Source organism: Salvelinus namaycush, chromosome 32 (genome assembly GCF_016432855.1).
Source record: "Salvelinus namaycush isolate Seneca chromosome 32, SaNama_1.0, whole genome shotgun sequence".
In the NCBI taxonomy this organism is placed as follows: Eukaryota; Metazoa; Chordata; class Actinopteri; order Salmoniformes; family Salmonidae; genus Salvelinus; species Salvelinus namaycush.
In genome coordinates, this window is record NC_052338.1 from 9,403,776 (window position 1) to 9,425,892 (window position 22,117).

The window sequence follows — 22,117 nt, forward strand, 5'->3', positions numbered from 1 at the left end:
ACTTTATATATTTTCAACAAACCAGTTATTAGCATGGTTAGCAATTATGGTAAAAATCAATTAGTAAAATGTTTGAGTCTGTTGTAAGGTCACAAATTAAGATTATTTAAATGTGAGTCAACAGTTTCAAGCTCAATGTATAGGATTTTGTTGTTAAAGCTGGAATCTGTTGTTGCTACATCCATTTTTGGACATAAATGAATGATATATACCCATTGCATCTTGAAGAATATAACTTATGAATGCCTCATGAGCTTAGTTCTACTGTCGTACTCCATCAAATCGCAAGATACAGGCTTGTTTTATTCCAGTGTTTTGTAAACAATGTAAATGTAAACAAACACTGTATGGCCTCAGAACGTGGTTAAAACTGTCATTTGAATAACATGGATGGTCAGTCCTTGCATCCATAGCTCTGTCTATGAACTTGGGAGTGGGTACATTTCTCCAAGCCCATCCCACCGCTTTTTACCAAAATACAGGCGGTGTGACCACTTTGTTATTGTTTCTACGGACAGACAAACCTCTACCTACCACGAGCATCACGCTCCCCCTTCACTACCTCAACTACCCCCCCCCCCATTCCATTACAATAAAATCCTTCAAACTACTATGTTGAAGGTGTGTTCTGTACTTAGTGTGTTCTGTACTTAATCCACAGTTGCTATCATCATCATTGGTGGTGCTGCTGCCATTGGCATAATTATCATGCTGTTTCTTTGGAGGAAAGGCAAAATATCTAAGTTTCTTATATTATGTATGAGAGAAACGGTAGCGATTGTGGTAATTTCTGTACAGAGTAGGTTTTTCAGTGCCCTTTTTGGCATTAGTGCATGACTTTAGTAAATCAAGTCAGGAGGTCAAACTAAGTGAAGTATTGTATAATTATTTTTCCTACCTATGTGTTTCCCCTGTTTTTGTCCACTTTCATAATTGGTTTTAACACCTTGCTCCATTGTTTTAGGTGCTGGTAAATCAGGAGCTCTACCACCTCCTGGGATCCAGACCCCTCTAAATGGTACTGTTGATACAATGTCATGCGTTTTACCCCTAGAAGTCTTTCATGTATAGCAGTAGCACAGCAATACCAATGATCTGGTTGGGATGTGTTTAATAATGGTCCATCTCATGATTGTCGTTTGCATTGATTTAATAACATCTTGAGAGGATTCAATTAATGACAGCCCATCCAATCCATGTTTTTACACATCAATCATGTTCCCATACTGATTAATAGCCCCATATTGTCTACATGTTGTTCTGGACAATACCGATCAGTATATAGCATAACATCAATGAATCAGACTTAACCACCATGTACTTGCAAAAATATTCTACTCATATGACTCTGTTACTTTCAGGCAATGGGAATGGAGCGACCAATTCGAACATGACCACCACACCAAGTAAGACATTATTTCAAAACTTGTAGAGGACATATTATGTTTTACTGTTATAATAGTTGCTAAAAGCAGAAAAGGTTCCATTTCTTTATTTTCTGAGAAGATTCTAATTACAAATAAGAATGATTGACTTATAACATGAATTCCTGGCATTTAAGCAAATACGTCTTCAAGGTGTTTTCCAAAGGCAGGTTAAGGAACAATACAATAAGACCTGGCATGTTTGCATTTAATAGCAAAGGTTACTTTTATCACCTTCATCACAAATCATGTGGTACACTCTTAGAAAAATGGGTTCTTCAACTGTCCCCATAAGAGAACACTTTTGAGTTCCAGATAGAATCCTTTTTGGTTCCAGATAGAACCCTTTTGAGTTTGTTAGGTTCTAAATGAACTGTGTAAAACTCAGATGATTAGTAAAGCTCCAACCAGGTGTATTCACCCACTGGGTCACACAGATGCACAAGACAAAAAAAACATATTTACACAAGCACTGGTATTTAACCCTTCCTACGCGGAGTCTCCTCCTCACACATATGGTCAGCCAGTACATCTCTGTTGCTAGGCAGAACTCCAGTGATGACTGTTCTTTCTCACTTCATTGGAGCTGACTTGGTTCCGCATTCCTTAATTCTCCCCACTCATAGCTGTCCTGTTGACTTGTACCAGTCTGTGGCCCCCCTCCTTCCCATAGTATCCCGATGTCTAACAATAACATGTTCTGACAGTATTTACACATCCTGCTTCCCTCTCTCTCCCTCTGTGACATGATTAAGGATGTTTGAAGTTTATAGGGCAAACCCATCAGTTCCATGTAGAACCCTCCGTGGAACCAAAAAGAGTTCTTCAGAGGCTTCTCCTATGGGGACAGGCAAAGAACACTTTTAGATTCTAGAGTTTTTTTTTTTTCTAAGTGTTTACCTAAAATGAGAGGACTGAGTCATCATCAAGAGCTAGGAGATAACACTAGAACTGCCATAGGCCAACGGCCACTGATGATTGATTTTGTAAGTTAAAAAATTCAGCCTCCCAAAAAAGCTATGTCCTGCTCCTTCCCTGACTCTTCCTGAATGTTTGTATTTTACACTGCTCATTTGTCAGAATTTTGAAATTACAAACAAAAGTATTTAGAGCCGTTTTACCTGTTTTTTTACAACTATTCCTGACTTAATCTGCCAAGACAATGTGCTGTAGTCAGCCAGGTGCTAATGCGTCTCTCTCTTCTCACTGAATGATTGACAAATGGATAAATAGGCGATAATTGTACAAGTCACTTCACAATCAAATTCAAATTAGGCCTAAATTGATCCCATTCTTGTTTAAATTTTACTTTGTAAAAATACATTCTTATGGGACTGTTTTATTTACTATAACTCTATTACTAATCAAATGGAAGGGAAAGTAAAACATGCTACATGTTGCAGGCTTTAGAATAATGTTAAACATATCCTTGACTATTATCCAGGTTGATGAGCAGGAAACAAACAATGCCAGTCAGCCGATGCCACACAGCCGGTCCATCAAAACTACACCTAAACTATACCAAAACTAATTTCATACATAATAAGAGTTAGCCTGTGGACAAGATTCAGTTGACAATAACTTGAGGAGAGAGAATATTAGGCCAGTCAAGTTGTACATGAAGAAATGGGCGCATCTTGTAATTGACAGATGCAGGGAACGGAGCATCGCTTTATCAAATTGTCCTTCAGAGTCACTCGCAGGTAAAACATTGTGATTTTTATATAGTATCTGAAAGAGCATATTCTGCAGTTTCTATCAGACTTACCTTTTTCAAGTAACTCAAAATTCAAGAGGTGCAGCTCTTTTTCCAAATGTCACTTTTTACAAGAATATCTGTGTTGTCCATGCATTCAGCACATGACCACTTGTCAGGCAGCATTCCTCTGGCTATTAAGCAAAAACTAGTAACATAATTAACGTACAATTTTAATATTCTATTCTGTCGTGAATGGGTGATAGAAACCCGATAGGAAGTGATAATGGTGCATTTGACTTCAGTTAAGTTCTGGTTAGCCACCGATGTCAAAACCAAGTCCTTGCTCAATGGCTTTCTATATCTGAGGAAAGATGAAACCAGGCTAGCGGGTGAGCGACGGTCTGAGACTGTGGTTTTGAGACTCATGGAGCCTTAACATGAGCAAAGGCAGAAATGTGACCATGTTCAAATCAATTTCCCTGGCAGACAAGTTGATTGCAAAGAAGACTAGCCCGCTCGGAACATAAAACGCCAAGATGGAAGCTACAGGAGCCAAGCAGGCCGCCAAGGAAACAAGTCCTGCTCTCTTTTCCCCAAGCACCACAGTTCCCACTCGGGAAGAATAAGACACAATGTCAAGTCGTCAGGTGCACGAAACAAGGCCCATGAAAATTGTGCAGTGCAACCGATTTGTTTGTGGGGCTTGCTCACACAAAGCCCTGAAGCTGTGTGCTGACTGTGGACCCGAAGCATAAAGAAAAGACACGATTGATTTGTGTGTAAAGGCACAGATATAAGGGCGCAATACAGTGTCTGCTACAATCAACCAATTACTGTTTTTATATCTTGTCATGAATATATTTCCACTAATATTTATTTATGCAATTAATCCTTTACTATTGTTCATGCACTGGTGCTTTTATTTAGAAATACAGCAAATAATTCACCTGCACACCTGGCTGGTTATATTATTATTATTATATTTTTAGTTTCTACTTTGTCAAACGAAGCTGTAACTGGCCTTTATTACTAATCACATCTACAAATAAAGGTGATCAAATTGATTACACTGTAGTGTTTTTTTATTGTAAGGGAAACAAAAATAGACGATAGGCCTACGTTTTTTTCTATGACTTTATAGAATTATACAAAATATATCCTTGACTACCCAAACAAAACTATTGTTATTTTTTAAATATATTTTTCCATGAATACTTCTTCATGCAATTAATCCTTTACAATAGTTAATGCACTATTTATCAAGCATTTATTTATCAAGCATTTATTTATCAAGCATGTTTGCGCATCTTGCAGGTTGAAATGCATCTTATGTATATGCTAAACGGGACGCCTGGCAACATTCTCTATCGGGTACTTATATGCTGAAAGGCCAGGCAGTTCTAATGTTAAAAGCCCTTACACACTGTCAACAACCTAGTGGGGAACAACATGACAAATGAATTTTAACCAATAAATTATCTGTACTGAGTATGATTATTATAACACTGAAGTTAAATGTAAAAAGGGGAAAAAGTAAATGTAACATATTTTACTAGTGTACTTTTCAATTCAGGAAGTGAATTAAATTAATGATCTGGATACTGGTCGTTGTTTACTATGAGGATTTTTCAGTTCATTAATTGAATTTCAATTGGGAATATGCATGCCTTATAGAGGAACAATGATCATCACTATATAGCTTTATCTAACTAAAGATTGATTATCTTTTCCCAGTGACAATGGATGGCGCTAGCGGCATTTCCTCTGACTCAGGTAATGTTATTCAAAAGTATTGCCAGTTATTTTACCTTGTACAGTCTATTTGGAAAGTATTCAGACCCATTGACTTTTTTCACATTTTGTTACGTTACAGCCTTATTTTAAAATTGATTAAATCGTTTTTTCCCCCTCATCAATATACATACAATACCCTATAACGACAGAGCAAAAGCAGGTTTTTAGACATTTTTGCAAATGTATAACTCCCACCCCCAGAAATATCACATTTACATCATTATTCAGACCCCTTACCTGTGTTTAGGGAGTTTCTTCCATTCTTCTCTGCAGATCTTCTCAAGCTCTGTCAAGTTGGATGGGGGGCGTTGCTGCACAGCTATTTTCAGGTCTCTCCAGAGATGTTAGAAGTCCGGGCTCTGGCTGGGTCACTCAAGGACATTCAGAGATTTGTCCCGAAGCCACTCCTGCGCTGTCTTGGTTGAGGTCCTGAGCGCTATGGAGCAGGTTTTCATCAAAGATCTCTCTGTATTTTGCTCCGTTCATCTTTCCCTCGATTCTGACTAGTCTCCCAGTCCCTGCTGCTGAAAAAACATCCCAACAGCATGATGCTGCCACCACCATGCTTCACCGTAGGGATGATGCCAGCTTTGCTCCAGACATGACGCTTGGCATTCAGGCCAAAGAGTTCAATCTTGGTTTCATTAGACTAGAGAATCTTGTTTCTTATGGTCTGAGAGTCCTTTAGGTGCCTTTTGGCAAACTCCAAGTGGGCTGTCATTTGCCTTTTACTGAGGAGTGGCTTCCATCTGGCCACTCTACCATAAAGGCCTAATTGGTGGAGTGCTGCAGAGATGGTTGTCCTTCTGGAAGTTTCTCCCATCTCCACAGAGGAACTCTGGAGCTCTATCAGAGTGACCATTGGGTTCTTGGTCACCTCCTTGACCAATTCCCTTCTCCCCCGATTGCTCGGTTTGGCTCTAGGAAGAGTCTTGGTGGTTCCAAACTTCTTCTATTTAAGAATGATGGAGGACACAAAAGTTGATTTTGTCACAGCTCGTGATGCCTTCACATTTTTCCCCACACGGCCGGCACACAAATTAGAACGGTGCAATAAATGTTCAAGCGACAAGATTCTCAGGGAGAATCGGATAGAAAGACATCAGACCATGGACCAAACACAAAGGTCTAAAGGTTTATTTCCTTACTCTCAGACACAAGCCCTTTTAGTGTGATTGTAGTCTCTTTTATGAGCTGTGTGTCTGATGCATTGTGTTAATTAACATGCAGGGCAACAGATCTGTTAGTTTCAGTATGCCAGAGAAGAGGTTTGTAAAATAAATAAGACAGTACAAAGACACATCACATGCTATGTAAGGCACACATACAGTATGTTGTATGCGGCACTATGAACAACAATATGGAAGAATGGAACCTCTTGTTTATGGTTGTCTTTGTTAGCTTTTGTTTACATTTTTTATTGTCATATTTAAAGTGAAATTAGGGACTGTGTTTTCTCCTTTTTATTAGGCAAATATGAGGATGGAAGTAGCAACTCATCAGACTCTGGTAATCTAATATTCCCTTGACCCATAATAATAATAAATAAAGATAGCAGACATGCTTTTATCCAAAGCGACATTCAGTCAGTCATATGTGTGCATACATAATATCAATCAAAGACTTACATTGTATTTGTTTACAAATTTTTTCGAGACTGTAGAAAGACCGTTTCCCTCTGACACTATTTCAGGTCAAGGCAGCCAGAAGGAAAAGTCTTCAGACGGAGCCAGTGAGGAGGAAGTTAAGACGCCAATGCTGCCTAATGGAAGTAAGTCTAGATGGATATCAACCCTTCTTTCACCTCTTCTCCAACTGTCCCAGTTTATTACAGAAATTATTTACTGTGGTAATTATGAAGATAGAATAAAATAACTAGGAATTACATGCTGCATTAGTTTGCCGCCGTAGAATTGGTTACTTTTATGTAAAACATTTATTCCCTCTGTTTATCCTCTAAAGTTGGCATGTTCGATAAATAGACAGTTCTGAACATAAGGAACATCGGTTTTAAAATGTCAACGGGCAACACTTGTGTTTTATCACTAAAAGAGAAAGTTAAAGATCCTAACTAATTAGTTCATGTGAGGCCAAGCCATCAGCAGTATTTGACACCATCTATTTGTAATTAGAGCTGACTTATGTGTTATTCATGCCATTTATTGTTATACATAAGAAAATATTTTACAACATTGCGCTGTAACATATGTGTTCAATCTAATAATGCACATCTTTTCCATATTGTGTATTTATGTGCAGGTGGCTAGATGACTTGGTGGCCAAACTTCCTGACGGGACCAGTCAATTAATTTCATAGTATGCCCATTGATAACGCTTGTTATTCAGTTACACTGCTCAATTCTTATAAGCTTGTGATGGAAATGATAGTTACTTTGTGTTTGTTAGCTGTTCTTGAGTAAGGTTCTGTACTTCCAAATACATTACAGTTCAAAATCCCCCATGATCAACCTTTTGTAAAACACATATGCTGCCCGATCATGTTGTTAGCTGGTATGTTTGACATTTTACATTGTAGATAAATTACTTGTACTGTTTAACAAAAATATGAAACGCTCACAGGAAACAGGAAATTCATTGTTTTAATAGTTTGACGACTCATATGCCTAATCAACAAGTTACGAAAATAGTTTACCTTAATCAATACTGTTAATTGATTAGGTTAATACATTTGTTTTTGATAAATCGCAGAATATGTTCCACTTCACTTCTTCAATAGGCAATGAATGTAATAGCAGAGAGAAGTCATACTATGGCCTTGCATAATGATGTCTAAATGGTAGTTTAGGTTACATTGATGTAGTCCTTATAGGCCCATTAAAAATCTAATCAAATTGTATTTGTCACATGCGCCGAATACAACCGGTGTAACTTGTAAGTAAGCGTTTCGCGGTAAGGTCTACACTTGTTGTATGTGACACATTTGATTTGATTTGATTAGATTTGTAATAGGCCTGTATGGGCTACATCAATGCAAACTAAACTACCATTTAGACATAATGATGCAAGGCCGTAGTATGACTTCCCTGCTATGATATTTCATAGAAGTTTATTTTTTTACTAGTTGGCCCCTTACAGAGACGATAGACCTAAGTATTTGACAGTGTCTTCCTAGTGGCAACTTTCTGGGCGACGTGACAAAATTACCATAGAAATGTTAGTTAAAGCTCTATCATTCTAATTGATAGCACTTCTAAGAAGCAGGAGATATGTTCTATGTACTCTATTTCTATGCTTTCTGTTCTTAAGTTTTGTTTTTGCTTCTTTTACTTTTGTTTTTGTACACCAGTCAAACAGCTGAAAATACTGTATTTTTTGTTATGGAAAATATATTTAACAGCAGTTTAGATGGTACAATGATTCTCTACACACTATACAAGCTTATTTTGGCACAAACTGAAATTAGGTTAACTATTAGAGTTTTAGCAACCAGGAAATGGCAGAGCTATTTATGCGTAGTGCAAATTGAATGTTTTACAGCATGGCTGATTAACATGGAGAGAAGGAGAATTGAGACAAATTATCTCAATGTTTCTTTTCCCCTACAGAGATCTACTCGTTGAATTACATCTACACTGCCCTCTCAAAGCCAGTTGAATTGCCTGGTATCCACGAGTTCACTGCCATGGGTCTGTTGAATGACAAACAGATTGATTACTATGACAGTGTGGATAAAAAGAAGATTCCCAAACAGGACTGGATGAGGGAGAAGCTGCCAGCAGACTACTGGGAAAAAGGCACTCAGTCACGCAAGAGCAAGGAGCAGTGGTTCAAAGTCAACATCAACATCCTGATGGACCGCATGGGGCACAACAACACTGGTGAGAAACCACACTTGCATTTTGTCCTACGCTCAGCATTTATATTTTTCTTAAATTGTGGGTAATTAGTTGTCTACCTTTTTCATTTTTCATCTCAGATGTTCATGTCCTTCAGTGGAAACATGGATGTGAGATTGACAAACAGCCAGACGGCACATTGAAATTCATAAAGGGCACTGACCAATACAGCTACGATGGTGATGACTTCTTGGCCTTTGATTTTGCCACTATGCAGTGGGTGGCCTCAGTTGTTCAAGCTGTGCCGACTAAGAGGAAGTGGGACGGGGTGCAGATCCTCAACCAGTACACCAAGGGCTACCTGGAGAAGGAGTGTGTGGACTGGCTGTCCAAATTCATGGAATATGGAGACAAAGAATTAAGTAGCACTGACCGTGAGTACTTATAAATATTAATCTCCTTAAATAGTGTAGCCTAACGATTGGTTTACAGAAAAGGACCTATGAGATCAGAAATTAAATATGAGTGTTCTCTGTTTATTCCCTCTTCAGCCCCTCCAAATATCTCTGTTTTTGCTAAAAAAGCCACACCTGCAGGAAATGTCCGCCTGACCTGCATGGCAACAGGTTTCTATCCCAAAGATGTGATAATTCATATTAAGAAGAATGGGGTCCAACTGACCGAAGACGATGGAGTGCAGTCTGACGGAGTCTTACCCAATAATGATGACACCTACCAGATCAGGATTAGTGTGCAGATCCCAGAGGCAGACAAGGAAATGTATGAATGCTCTGTCAGCCATACAACATTGAACGAGTCAATTGTGAAAAAATGGGGTAAGGTTGTCCTAGTATTTCATATACTTTATATATTTTCAACAAACCAGTTATTAGCATGGTTAGCAATTATGGTAAAAATCAATTAGTAAAATGTTTGAGTCTGTTGTAAGGTCACAAATTAAGATTATTTAAATGTGAGTCAACAGTTTCAAGCTCAATGTATAGGATTTTGTTGTTAAAGCTGGAATCTGTTGTTGCTACATCCATTTTTGGACATAAATGAATGATATATACCCATTGCATCTTGAAGAATATAACTTATGAATGCCTCATGAGCTTAGTTCTACTGTCGTACTCCATCAAATCCCAAGATACAGGCTTGTTTTATTCCAGTGTTTTGTAAACAATGTAAATGTAAACAAACACTGTCTGGCCTCAGAACGTGGTTAAAACTGTCATTTGAATAACATGGATGGTCAGTCCTTGCATCCATAGCTCTGTCTATGAACTTGGGAGTGGGTACATTTCTCCAAGCCCATCCCACCGCTTTTTACCAAAATACAGGCGGTGTGACCACTTTGTTATTGTTTCTACGGACAGACAAACCTCTACCTACCACGAGCATCACGCTCCCCCTTCACTACCTCAACTACCCCCCCCCCATTCCATTACAATAAAATCCTTCAAACTACTATGTTGAAGGTGTGTTCTGTACTTAGTGTGTTCTGTACTTAATCCACAGTTGCTATCATCATCATTGGTGGTGCTGCTGCCATTGGCATAATTATCATGCTGTTTCTTTGGAGGAAAGGCAAAATATCTAAGTTTCTTATATTATGTATGAGAGAAACGGTAGCGATTGTGGTAATTTCTGTACAGAGTAGGTTTTTCAGTGCACTTTTTGGCATTAGTGCATGACTTTAGTAAATCAAGTCAGGAGGTCAAACTAAGTGAAGTATTGTATAATTATTTTTCCTACCTATGTGTTTCCCCTGTTTTTGTCCACTTTCATAATTGGTTTTAACACCTTGCTCCATTGTTTTAGGTGCTGGTAATTCAGGAGCTCTACCACCTCCTGGGATCCAGACCCCTCTAAATGGTACTGTTGATACAATGTCATGTGTTTTACCCCTAGAAGTCTTTCATGTATAGCAGTAGCACAGCAATACCAATGATCTGGTTGGGATGTGTTTAATAATGGTCCATCTCATGATTGTCGTTTGCATTGATTTAATAACATCTTGAGAGGATTCAATTAATGACAGCCCATCCAATCCATGTTTTTACACATCAATCATGTTCCCATACTGATTAATAGCCCCATATTGTCTACATGTTGTTCTGGACAATACCGATCAGTATATAGCATAACATCAATGAATCAGACTTAACCATGTACTTGCAAAGTTATTCTACTCATATGACTCTGTTACTTTCAGGCAATGGGAATGGAGCGACCAATTCGAACATGACCACCACACCAAGTAAGACATTATTTCAAAACTTGTAGAGGACATATTATGTTTTACTGTTATAATAGTTGCTAAAAGCAGAAAAGGTTCCATTTCTTTATTTTCTGAGAAGATTCTAATTACAAATAAGAATGATTGACTTATAACATGAATTCCTGGCATTTAAGCAAATACGTCTTCAAGGTGTTTTCCAAAGGCAGGTTAAGGAACAATACAATAAGACCTGGCATGTTTGCATTTAATAGCAAAGGTTACTTTTATCACCTTCATCACAAATCATGTGGTACACTCTTAGAAAAATGGGTTCTTCAACTGTCCCCATAAGAGAACACTTTTGAGTTCCAGATAGAATCCTTTTTGGTTCCAGATAGAACCCTTTTGAGTTTGTTAGGTTCTAAATGAACTGTGTAAAACTCAGATGATTAGTAAAGCTCCAACCAGGTGTATTCACCCACTGGGTCACACAGATGCACAAGACAAAAAAAACATATTTACACAAGCACTGGTATTTAACCCTTCCTACGCGGAGTCTCCTCCTCACACATATGGTCAGCCAGTACATCTCTGTTGCTAGGCAGAACTCCAGTGATGACTGTTCTTTCTCACTTCATTGGAGCTGACTTGGTTCCGCATTCCTTAATTCTCCCCACTCATAGCTGTCCTGTTGACTTGTACCAGTCTGTGGCCCCCCTCCTTCCCATAGTATCCCGATGTCTAACAATAACATGTTCTGACAGTATTTACACATCCTGCTTCCCTCTCTCTCCCTCTGTGACATGATTAAGGATGTTTGAAGTTTATAGGGCAAACCCATCAGTTCCATGTAGAACCCTCCGTGGAACCAAAAAGAGTTCTTCAGAGGCTTCTCCTATGGGGACAGGCAAAGAACACTTTTAGATTCTAGAGTTTTTTTTTTTCTAAGTGTTTACCTAAAATGAGAGGACTGAGTCATCATCAAGAGCTAGGAGATAACACTAGAACTGCCATAGGCCAACGGCCACTGATGATTGATTTTGTAAGTTAAAAAATTCAGCCTCCCAAAAAAGCTATGTCCTGCTCCTTCCCTGACTCTTCCTGAATGTTTGTATTTTACACTGCTCATTTGTCAGAATTTTGAAATTACAAACAAAAGTATTTAGAGCCGTTTTACCTGTTTTTTTACAACTATTCCTGACTTAATCTGCCAAGACAATGTGCTGTAGTCAGCCAGGTGCTAATGCGTCTCTCTCTTCTCACTGAATGATTGACAAATGGATAAATAGGCGATAATTGTACAAGTCACTTCACAATCAAATTCAAATTAGGCCTAAATTGATCCCATTCTTGTTTAAATTTTACTTTGTAAAAATACATTCTTATGGGACTGTTTTATTTACTATAACTCTATTACTAATCAAATGGAAGGGAAAGTAAAACATGCTACATGTTGCAGGCTTTAGAATAATGTTAAACATATCCTTGACTATTATCCAGGTTGATGAGCAGGAAACAAACAATGCCAGTCAGCCGATGCCACACAGCCGGTCCATCAAAACTACACCTAAACTATACCAAAACTAATTTCATACATAATAAGAGTTAGCCTGTGGACAAGATTCAGTTGACAATAACTTGAGGAGAGAGAATATTAGGCCAGTCAAGTTGTACATGAAGAAATGGGCGCATCTTGTAATTGACAGATGCAGGGAACGGAGCATCGCTTTATCAAATTGTCCTTCAGAGTCACTCGCAGGTAAAACATTGTGATTTTTATATAGTATCTGAAAGAGCATATTCTGCAGTTTCTATCAGACTTACCTTTTTCAAGTAACTCAAAATTCAAGAGGTGCAGCTCTTTTTCCAAATGTCACTTTTTACAAGAATATCTGTGTTGTCCATGCATTCAGCACATGACCACTTGTCAGGCAGCATTCCTCTGGCTATTAAGCAAAAACTAGTAACATAATTAACGTACAATTTTAATATTCTATTCTGTCGTGAATGGGTGATAGAAACCCGATAGGAAGTGATAATGGTGCATTTGACTTCAGTTAAGTTCTGGTTAGCCACCGATGTCAAAACCAAGTCCTTGCTCAATGGCTTTCTATATCTGAGGAAAGATGAAACCAGGCTAGCGGGTGAGCGACGGTCTGAGACTGTGGTTTTGAGACTCATGGAGCCTTAACATGAGCAAAGGCAGAAATGTGACCATGTTCAAATCAATTTCCCTGGCAGACAAGTTGATTGCAAAGAAGACTAGCCCGCTCGGAACATAAAACGCCAAGATGGAAGCTACAGGAGCCAAGCAGGCCGCCAAGGAAACAAGTCCTGCTCTCTTTTCCCCAAGCACCACAGTTCCCACTCGGGAAGAATAAGACACAATGTCAAGTCGTCAGGTGCACGAAACAAGGCCCATGAAAATTGTGCAGTGCAACCGATTTGTTTGTGGGGCTTGCTCACACAAAGCCCTGAAGCTGTGTGCTGACTGTGGACCCGAAGCATAAAGAAAAGACACGATTGATTTGTGTGTAAAGGCACAGATATAAGGGCGCAATACAGTGTCTGCTACAATCAACCAATTACTGTTTTTATATCTTGTCATGAATATATTTCCACTAATATTTATTTATGCAATTAATCCTTTACTATTGTTCATGCACTGGTGCTTTTATTTAGAAATACAGCAAATAATTCACCTGCACACCTGGCTGGTTATATTATTATTATTATATTTTTAGTTTCTACTTTGTCAAACGAAGCTGTAACTGGCCTTTATTACTAATCACATCTACAAATAAAGGTGATCAAATTGATTACACTGTAGTGTTTTTTTATTGTAAGGGAAACAAAAATAGACGATAGGCCTACGTTTTTTTCTATGACTTTATAGAATTATACAAAATATATCCTTGACTACCCAAACAAAACTATTGTTATTTTTTAAATATATTTTTCCATGAATACTTCTTCATGCAATTAATCCTTTACAATAGTTAATGCACTATTTATCAAGCATTTATTTATCAAGCATTTATTTATCAAGCATGTTTGCGCATCTTGCAGGTTGAAATGCATCTTATGTATATGCTAAACGGGACGCCTGGCAACATTCTCTATCGGGTACTTATATGCTGAAAGGCCAGGCAGTTCTAATGTTAAAAGCCCTTACACACTGTCAACAACCTAGTGGGGAACAACATGACAAATGAATTTTAACCAATAAATTATCTGTACTGAGTATGATTATTATAACACTGAAGTTAAATGTAAAAAGGGGAAAAAGTAAATGTAACATATTTTACTAGTGTACTTTTCAATTCAGGAAGTGAATTAAATTAATGATCTGGATACTGGTCGTTGTTTACTATGAGGATTTTTCAGTTCATTAATTGAATTTCAATTGGGAATATGCATGCCTTATAGAGGAACAATGATCATCACTATATAGCTTTATCTAACTAAAGATTGATTATCTTTTCCCAGTGACAATGGATGGCGCTAGCGGCATTTCCTCTGACTCAGGTAATGTTATTCAAAAGTATTGCCAGTTATTTTACCTTGTACAGTCTATTTGGAAAGTATTCAGACCCATTGACTTTTTTCACATTTTGTTACGTTACAGCCTTATTTTAAAATTGATTAAATCGTTTTTTCCCCCTCATCAATATACATACAATACCCTATAACGACAGAGCAAAAGCAGGTTTTTAGACATTTTTGCAAATGTATAACTCCCACCCCCAGAAATATCACATTTACATCATTATTCAGACCCCTTACCTGTGTTTAGGGAGTTTCTTCCATTCTTCTCTGCAGATCTTCTCAAGCTCTGTCAAGTTGGATGGGGGGCGTTGCTGCACAGCTATTTTCAGGTCTCTCCAGAGATGTTAGAAGTCCGGGCTCTGGCTGGGTCACTCAAGGACATTCAGAGATTTGTCCCGAAGCCACTCCTGCGCTGTCTTGGTTGAGGTCCTGAGCGCTATGGAGCAGGTTTTCATCAAAGATCTCTCTGTATTTTGCTCCGTTCATCTTTCCCTCGATTCTGACTAGTCTCCCAGTCCCTGCTGCTGAAAAAACATCCCAACAGCATGATGCTGCCACCACCATGCTTCACCGTAGGGATGATGCCAGCTTTGCTCCAGACATGACGCTTGGCATTCAGGCCAAAGAGTTCAATCTTGGTTTCATTAGACTAGAGAATCTTGTTTCTTATGGTCTGAGAGTCCTTTAGGTGCCTTTTGGCAAACTCCAAGTGGGCTGTCATTTGCCTTTTACTGAGGAGTGGCTTCCATCTGGCCACTCTACCATAAAGGCCTAATTGGTGGAGTGCTGCAGAGATGGTTGTCCTTCTGGAAGTTTCTCCCATCTCCACAGAGGAACTCTGGAGCTCTATCAGAGTGACCATTGGGTTCTTGGTCACCTCCTTGACCAATTCCCTTCTCCCCCGATTGCTCGGTTTGGCTCTAGGAAGAGTCTTGGTGGTTCCAAACTTCTTCTATTTAAGAATGATGGAGGACACAAAAGTTGATTTTGTCACAGCTCGTGATGCCTTCACATTTTTCCCCACACGGCCGGCACACAAATTAGAACGGTGCAATAAATGTTCAAGCGACAAGATTCTCAGGGAGAATCGGATAGAAAGACATCAGACCATGGACCAAACACAAAGGTCTAAAGGTTTATTTCCTTACTCTCAGACACAAGCCCTTTTAGTGTGATTGTAGTCTCTTTTATGAGCTGTGTGTCTGATGCATTGTGTTAATTAACATGCAGGGCAACAGATCTGTTAGTTTCAGTATGCCAGAGAAGAGGTTTGTAAAATAAATAAGACAGTACAAAGACACATCACATGCTATGTAAGGCACACATACAGTATGTTGTATGCGGCACTATGAACAACAATATGGAAGAATGGAACCTCTTGTTTATGGTTGTCTTTGTTAGCTTTTGTTTACATTTTTTATTGTCATATTTAAAGTGAAATTAGGGACTGTGTTTTCTCCTTTTTATTAGGCAAATATGAGGATGGAAGTAGCAACTCATCAGACTCTGGTAATCTAATATTCCCTTGACCCATAATAATAATAAATAAAGATAGCAGACATGCTTTTATCCAAAGCGACATTCAGTCAGTCATATGTGTGCATACATAATATCAATCAAAGACTTACATTGTATTTGTTTACAAATTTTTTCGAGACTGTAGAAAGACCGTTTCCCTCTGACACTATTTCAGGTCAAGGCAGCCAGAAGGAAAAGTCTTCAGACGGAGCCAGTGAGGAGGAAGTTAAGACGCCAATGCTGCCTAATGGAAGTAAGTCTAGATGGATATCAACCCTTCTTTCACCTCTTCTCCAACTGTCCCAGTTTATTACAGAAATTATTTACTGTGGTAATTATGAAGATAGAATAAAATAACTAGGAATTACATGCTGCATTAGTTTGCCGCCGTAGAATTGGTTACTTTTATGTAAAACATTTATTCCCTCTGTTTATCCTCTAAAGTTGGCATGTTCGATAAATAGACAGTTCTGAACATAAGGAACATCGGTTTTAAAATGTCAACGGGCAACACTTGTGTTTTATCACTAAAAGAGAAAGTTAAAGATCCTAACTAATTAGTTCATGTGAGGCCAAGCCATCAGCAGTATTTGACACCATCTATTTGTAATTAGAGCTGACTTATGTGTTATTCATGCCATTTATTGTTATACATAAGAAAATATTTTACAACATTGCGCTGTAACATATGTGTTCAATCTAATAATGCACATCTTTTCCATATTGTGTATTTATGTGCAGGTGGCTAGATGACTTGGTGGCCAAACTTCCTGACGGGACCAGTCAATTAATTTCATAGTATGCCCATTGATAACGCTTGTTATTCAGTTACACTGCTCAATTCTTATAAGCTTGTGATGGAAATGATAGTTACTTTGTGTTTGTTAGCTGTTCTTGAGTAAGGTTCTGTACTTCCAAATACATTACAGTTCAAAATCCCCCATGATCAACCTTTTGTAAAACACATATGCTGCCCGATCATGTTGTTAGCTGGTATGTTTGACATTTTACATTGTAGATAAATTACTTGTACTGTTTAACAAAAATATGAAACGCTCACAGGAAACAGGAAATTCATTGTTTTAATAGTTTGACGACTCATATGCCTAATCAACAAGTTACGAAAATAGTTTACCTTAATCAATACTGTTAATTGATTAGGTTAATACATTTGTTTTTGATAAATCGCAGAATATGTTCCACTTCACTTCTTCAATAGGCAATGAATGTAATAGCAGAGAGAAGTCATACTATGGCCTTGCATAATGATGTCTAAATGGTAGTTTAGGTTACATTGATGTAGTCCTTATAGGCCCATTAAAAATCTAATCAAATTGTATTTGTCACATGCGCCGAATACAACCGGTGTAACTTGTAAGTAAGCGTTTCGCGGTAAGGTCTACACTTGTTGTATGTGACACATTTGATTTGATTTGATTAGATTTGTAATAGGCCTGTATGGGCTACATCAATGCAAACTAAACTACCATTTAGACATAATGATGCAAGGCCGTAGTATGACTTCCCTGCTATGATATTTCATAGAAGTTTATTTTTTTACTAGTTGGCCCCTTACAGAGACGATAGACCTAAGTATTTGACAGTGTCTTCCTAGTGGCAACTTTCTGGGCGACGTGACAAAATTACCATAGAAATGTTAGTTAAAGCTCTATCATTCTAATTGATAGCACTTCTAAGAAGCAGGAGATATGTTCTATGTACTCTATTTCTATGCTTTCTGTTCTTAAGTTTTGTTTTTGCTTCTTTTACTTTTGTTTTTGTACACCAGTCAAACAGCTGAAAATACTGTATTTTTTGTTATGGAAAATATATTTAACAGCAGTTTAGATGGTACAATGATTCTCTACACACTATACAAGCTTATTTTGGCACAAACTGAAATTAGGTTAACTATTAGAGTTTTAGCAACCAGGAAATGGCAGAGCTATTTATGCGTAGTGCAAATTGAATGTTTTACAGCATGGCTGATTAACATGGAGAGAAGGAGAATTGAGACAAATTATCTCAATGTTTCTTTTCCCCTACAGAGATCTACTCGTTGAATTACATCTACACTGCCCTCTCAAAGCCAGTTGAATTGCCTGGTATCCACGAGTTCACTGCCATGGGTCTGTTGAATGACAAACAGATTGATTACTATGACAGTGTGGATAAAAAGAAGATTCCCAAACAGGACTGGATGAGGGAGAAGCTGCCAGCAGACTACTGGGAAAAAGGCACTCAGTCACGCAAGAGCAAGGAGCAGTGGTTCAAAGTCAACATCAACATCCTGATGGACCGCATGGGGCACAACAACACTGGTGAGAAACCACACTTGCATTTTGTCCTACGCTCAGCATTTATATTTTTCTTAAATTGTGGGTAATTAGTTGTCTACCTTTTTCATTTTTCATCTCAGATGTTCATGTCCTTCAGTGGAAACATGGATGTGAGATTGACAAACAGCCAGACGGCACATTGAAATTCATAAAGGGCACTGACCAATACAGCTACGATGGTGATGACTTCTTGGCCTTTGATTTTGCCACTATGCAGTGGGTGGCCTCAGTTGTTCAAGCTGTGCCGACTAAGAGGAAGTGGGACGGGGTGCAGATCCTCAACCAGTACACCAAGGGCTACCTGGAGAAGGAGTGTGTGGACTGGCTGTCCAAATTCATGGAATATGGAGACAAAGAATTAAGTAGCACTGACCGTGAGTACTTATAAATATTAATCTCCTTAAATAGTGTAGCCTAACGATTGGTTTACAGAAAAGGACCTATGAGATCAGAAATTAAATATGAGTGTTCTCTGTTTATTCCCTCTTCAGCCCCTCCAAATATCTCTGTTTTTGCTAAAAAAGCCACACCTGCAGGAAATGTCCGCCTGACCTGCATGGCAACAGGTTTCTATCCCAAAGATGTGATAATTCATATTAAGAAGAATGGGGTCCAACTGACCGAAGACGATGGAGTGCAGTCTGACGGAGTCTTACCCAATAATGATGACACCTACCAGATCAGGATTAGTGTGCAGATCCCAGAGGCAGACAAGGAAATGTATGAATGCTCTGTCAGCCATACAACATTGAACGAGTCAATTGTGAAAAAATGGGGTAAGGTTGTCCTAGTATTTCATATACTTTATATATTTTCAACAAACCAGTTATTAGCATGGTTAGCAATTATGGTAAAAATCAATTAGTAAAATGTTTGAGTCTGTTGTAAGGTCACAAATTAAGATTATTTAAATGTGAGTCAACAGTTTCAAGCTCAATGTATAGGATTTTGTTGTTAAAGCTGGAATCTGTTGTTGCTACATCCATTTTTGGACATAAATGAATGATATATACCCATTGCATCTTGAAGAATATAACTTATGAATGCCTCATGAGCTTAGTTCTACTGTCGTACTCCATCAAATCCCAAGATACAGGCTTGTTTTATTCCAGTGTTTTGTAAACAATGTAAATGTAAACAAACACTGTCTGGCCTCAGAACGTGGTTAAAACTGTCATTTGAATAACATGGATGGTCAGTCCTTGCATCCATAGCTCTGTCTATGAACTTGGGAGTGGGTACATTTCTCCAAGCCCATCCCACCGCTTTTTACCAAAATACAGGCGGTGTGACCACTTTGTTATTGTTTCTACGGACAGACAAACCTCTACCTACCACGAGCATCACGCTCCCCCTTCACTACCTCAACTACCCCCCCCCCATTCCATTACAATAAAATCCTTCAAACTACTATGTTGAAGGTGTGTTCTGTACTTAGTGTGTTCTGTACTTAATCCACAGTTGCTATCATCATCATTGGTGGTGCTGCTGCCATTGGCATAATTATCATGCTGTTTCTTTGGAGGAAAGGCAAAATATCTAAGTTTCTTATATTATGTATGAGAGAAACGGTAGCGATTGTGGTAATTTCTGTACAGAGTAGGTTTTTCAGTGCACTTTTTGGCATTAGTGCATGACTTTAGTAAATCAAGTCAGGAGGTCAAACTAAGTGAAGTATTGTATAATTATTTTTCCTACCTATGTGTTTCCCCTGTTTTTGTCCACTTTCATAATTGGTTTTAACACCTTGCTCCATTGTTTTAGGTGCTGGTAATTCAGGAGCTCTACCACCTCCTGGGATCCAGACCCCTCTAAATGGTACTGTTGATACAATGTCATGTGTTTTACCCCTAGAAGTCTTTCATGTATAGCAGTAGCACAGCAATACCAATGATCTGGTTGGGATGTGTTTAATAATGGTCCATCTCATGATTGTCGTTTGCATTGATTTAATAACATCTTGAGAGGATTCAATTAATGACAGCCCATCCAATCCATGTTTTTACACATCAATCATGTTCCCATACTGATTAATAGCCCCATATTGTCTACATGTTGTTCTGGACAATACCGATCAGTATATAGCATAACATCAATGAATCAGACTTAACCATGTACTTGCAAAGTTATTCTACTCATATGACTCTGTTACTTTCAGGCAATGGGAATGGAGCGACCAATTCGAACATGACCACCACACCAAGTAAGACATTATTTCAAAACTTGTAGAGGACATATTATGTTTTACTGTTATAATAGTTGCTAAAAGCAGAAAAGGTTCCATTTCTTTATTTTCTGAGAAGATTCTAATTACAAATAAGAATGATTGACTTATAACATGAATTCCTGGCATTTAAGCAAATACGTCTTCAAGGTGTTTTCCAAAGGCAGGTTAAGGAACAATACAATAAGACCTGGCATGTTTGCATTTAATAGCAAAGGTTACTTTTATCACCTTCATCACAAATCATGTGGTACACTCTTAGAAAAATGGGTTCTTCAACTGTCCCCATAAGAGAACACTTTTGAGTTCCAGATAGAATCCTTTTTGGTTCCAGATAGAACCCTTTTGAGTTTGTTAGGTTCTAAATGAACTGTGTAAAACTCAGATGATTAGTAAAGCTCCAACCAGGTGTATTCACCCACTGGGTCACACAGATGCACAAGACAAAAAAAACATATTTACACAAGCACTGGTATTTAACCCTTCCTACGCGGAGTCTCCTCCTCACACATATGGTCAGCCAGTACATCTCTGTTGCTAGGCAGAACTCCAGTGATGACTGTTCTTTCTCACTTCATTGGAGCTGACTTGGTTCCGCATTCCTTAATTCTCCCCACTCATAGCTGTCCTGTTGACTTGTACCAGTCTGTGGCCCCCCTCCTTCCCATAGTATCCCGATGTCTAACAATAACATGTTCTGACAGTATTTACACATCCTGCTTCCCTCTCTCTCCCTCTGTGACATGATTAAGGATGTTTGAAGTTTATAGGTCAAACCCATCAGTTCCATGTAGAACCCTCCGTGGAACCAAAAAGAGTTCTTCAGAGGCTTCTCCTATGGGGACAGGCAAAGAACCCTTTTAGATTCTAGAGGGTTTTTTTTTCTAAGTGTTTACCTAAAATGAGAGGACTGAGTCATCATCAAGAGCTAGGAGATAACACTAGAACTGCCATAGGCCAACGGCCACTGATGATTGATTTTGTAAGTAAAAAAATTCAGCCTCCCAAAAAACCTATGTCCTGCTCCTTCCCTGACTCTTCCTGAATGTTTGTATTTTACACTGCTCATTTGTCAGAATTTTGAAATTACAAACAAAAGTATTTAGAGCCGTTTTACCTGTTTTTTTACAACTATTCCTATCTAAATCCGCCAAGACAATGTGCTGTAGTCAGCCAGGTGCTAATGCGTCTCTCTCTTCTCACTGAATGATTGACAAATGGATAAATAGGCGATAATTGTACAAGTCACTTCACAATCAAATTCAAATTAGGCCTAAATTGATCCCATTCTTGTTTAAATTTTACTTTGTAAAAATACATTCTTATGGGACTGTTTTATTTACTATAACTCTATTACTAATCAAATGGAAGGGAAAGTAAAACATGCTACATGTTGCAGGCTTTAGAATAATGTTAAACATATCCTTGACTATTATCCAGGTTGATGAGCAGGAAACAAACAATGCCAGTCAGCCGATGCCACACAGCCGGTCCATCAAAACTACACCTAAACTATACCAAAACTAATTTCATACATAATAAGAGTTAG

The 22,117-nt window shown here is 38.3% G+C and overlaps 1 protein-coding gene across 3 annotated transcripts in view; it reads left to right on the top strand.

Moving 5' to 3' along the window:
• Nucleotides 1-22,117, top strand: part of LOC120027542 — a 29,628-nt gene that overhangs the window by 2,646 nt on the left and 4,865 nt on the right. For all 3 annotated transcript variants that reach the window (XM_038972531.1, XM_038972532.1, XM_038972533.1), the window contains exons 5-22: nt 965-1,018; nt 1,362-1,406; nt 4,858-4,896; nt 6,388-6,426; nt 6,611-6,688; nt 8,484-8,756; nt 8,855-9,148; nt 9,266-9,550; nt 10,539-10,592; nt 10,933-10,977; nt 14,428-14,466; nt 15,958-15,996; nt 16,181-16,258; nt 18,054-18,326; nt 18,425-18,718; nt 18,836-19,120; nt 20,109-20,162; nt 20,503-20,547. In XM_038972531.1, the coding sequence (XP_038828459.1) occupies nt 965-1,018; nt 1,362-1,406; nt 4,858-4,896; nt 6,388-6,426; nt 6,611-6,688; nt 8,484-8,756; nt 8,855-9,148; nt 9,266-9,550; nt 10,539-10,592; nt 10,933-10,977; nt 14,428-14,466; nt 15,958-15,996; nt 16,181-16,258; nt 18,054-18,326; nt 18,425-18,718; nt 18,836-19,120; nt 20,109-20,162; nt 20,503-20,547 (2,313 nt within the window). The remainder of the gene's footprint in view (nt 1-964; nt 1,019-1,361; nt 1,407-4,857; nt 4,897-6,387; nt 6,427-6,610; nt 6,689-8,483; nt 8,757-8,854; nt 9,149-9,265; nt 9,551-10,538; nt 10,593-10,932; nt 10,978-14,427; nt 14,467-15,957; nt 15,997-16,180; nt 16,259-18,053; nt 18,327-18,424; nt 18,719-18,835; nt 19,121-20,108; nt 20,163-20,502; nt 20,548-22,117) is intronic.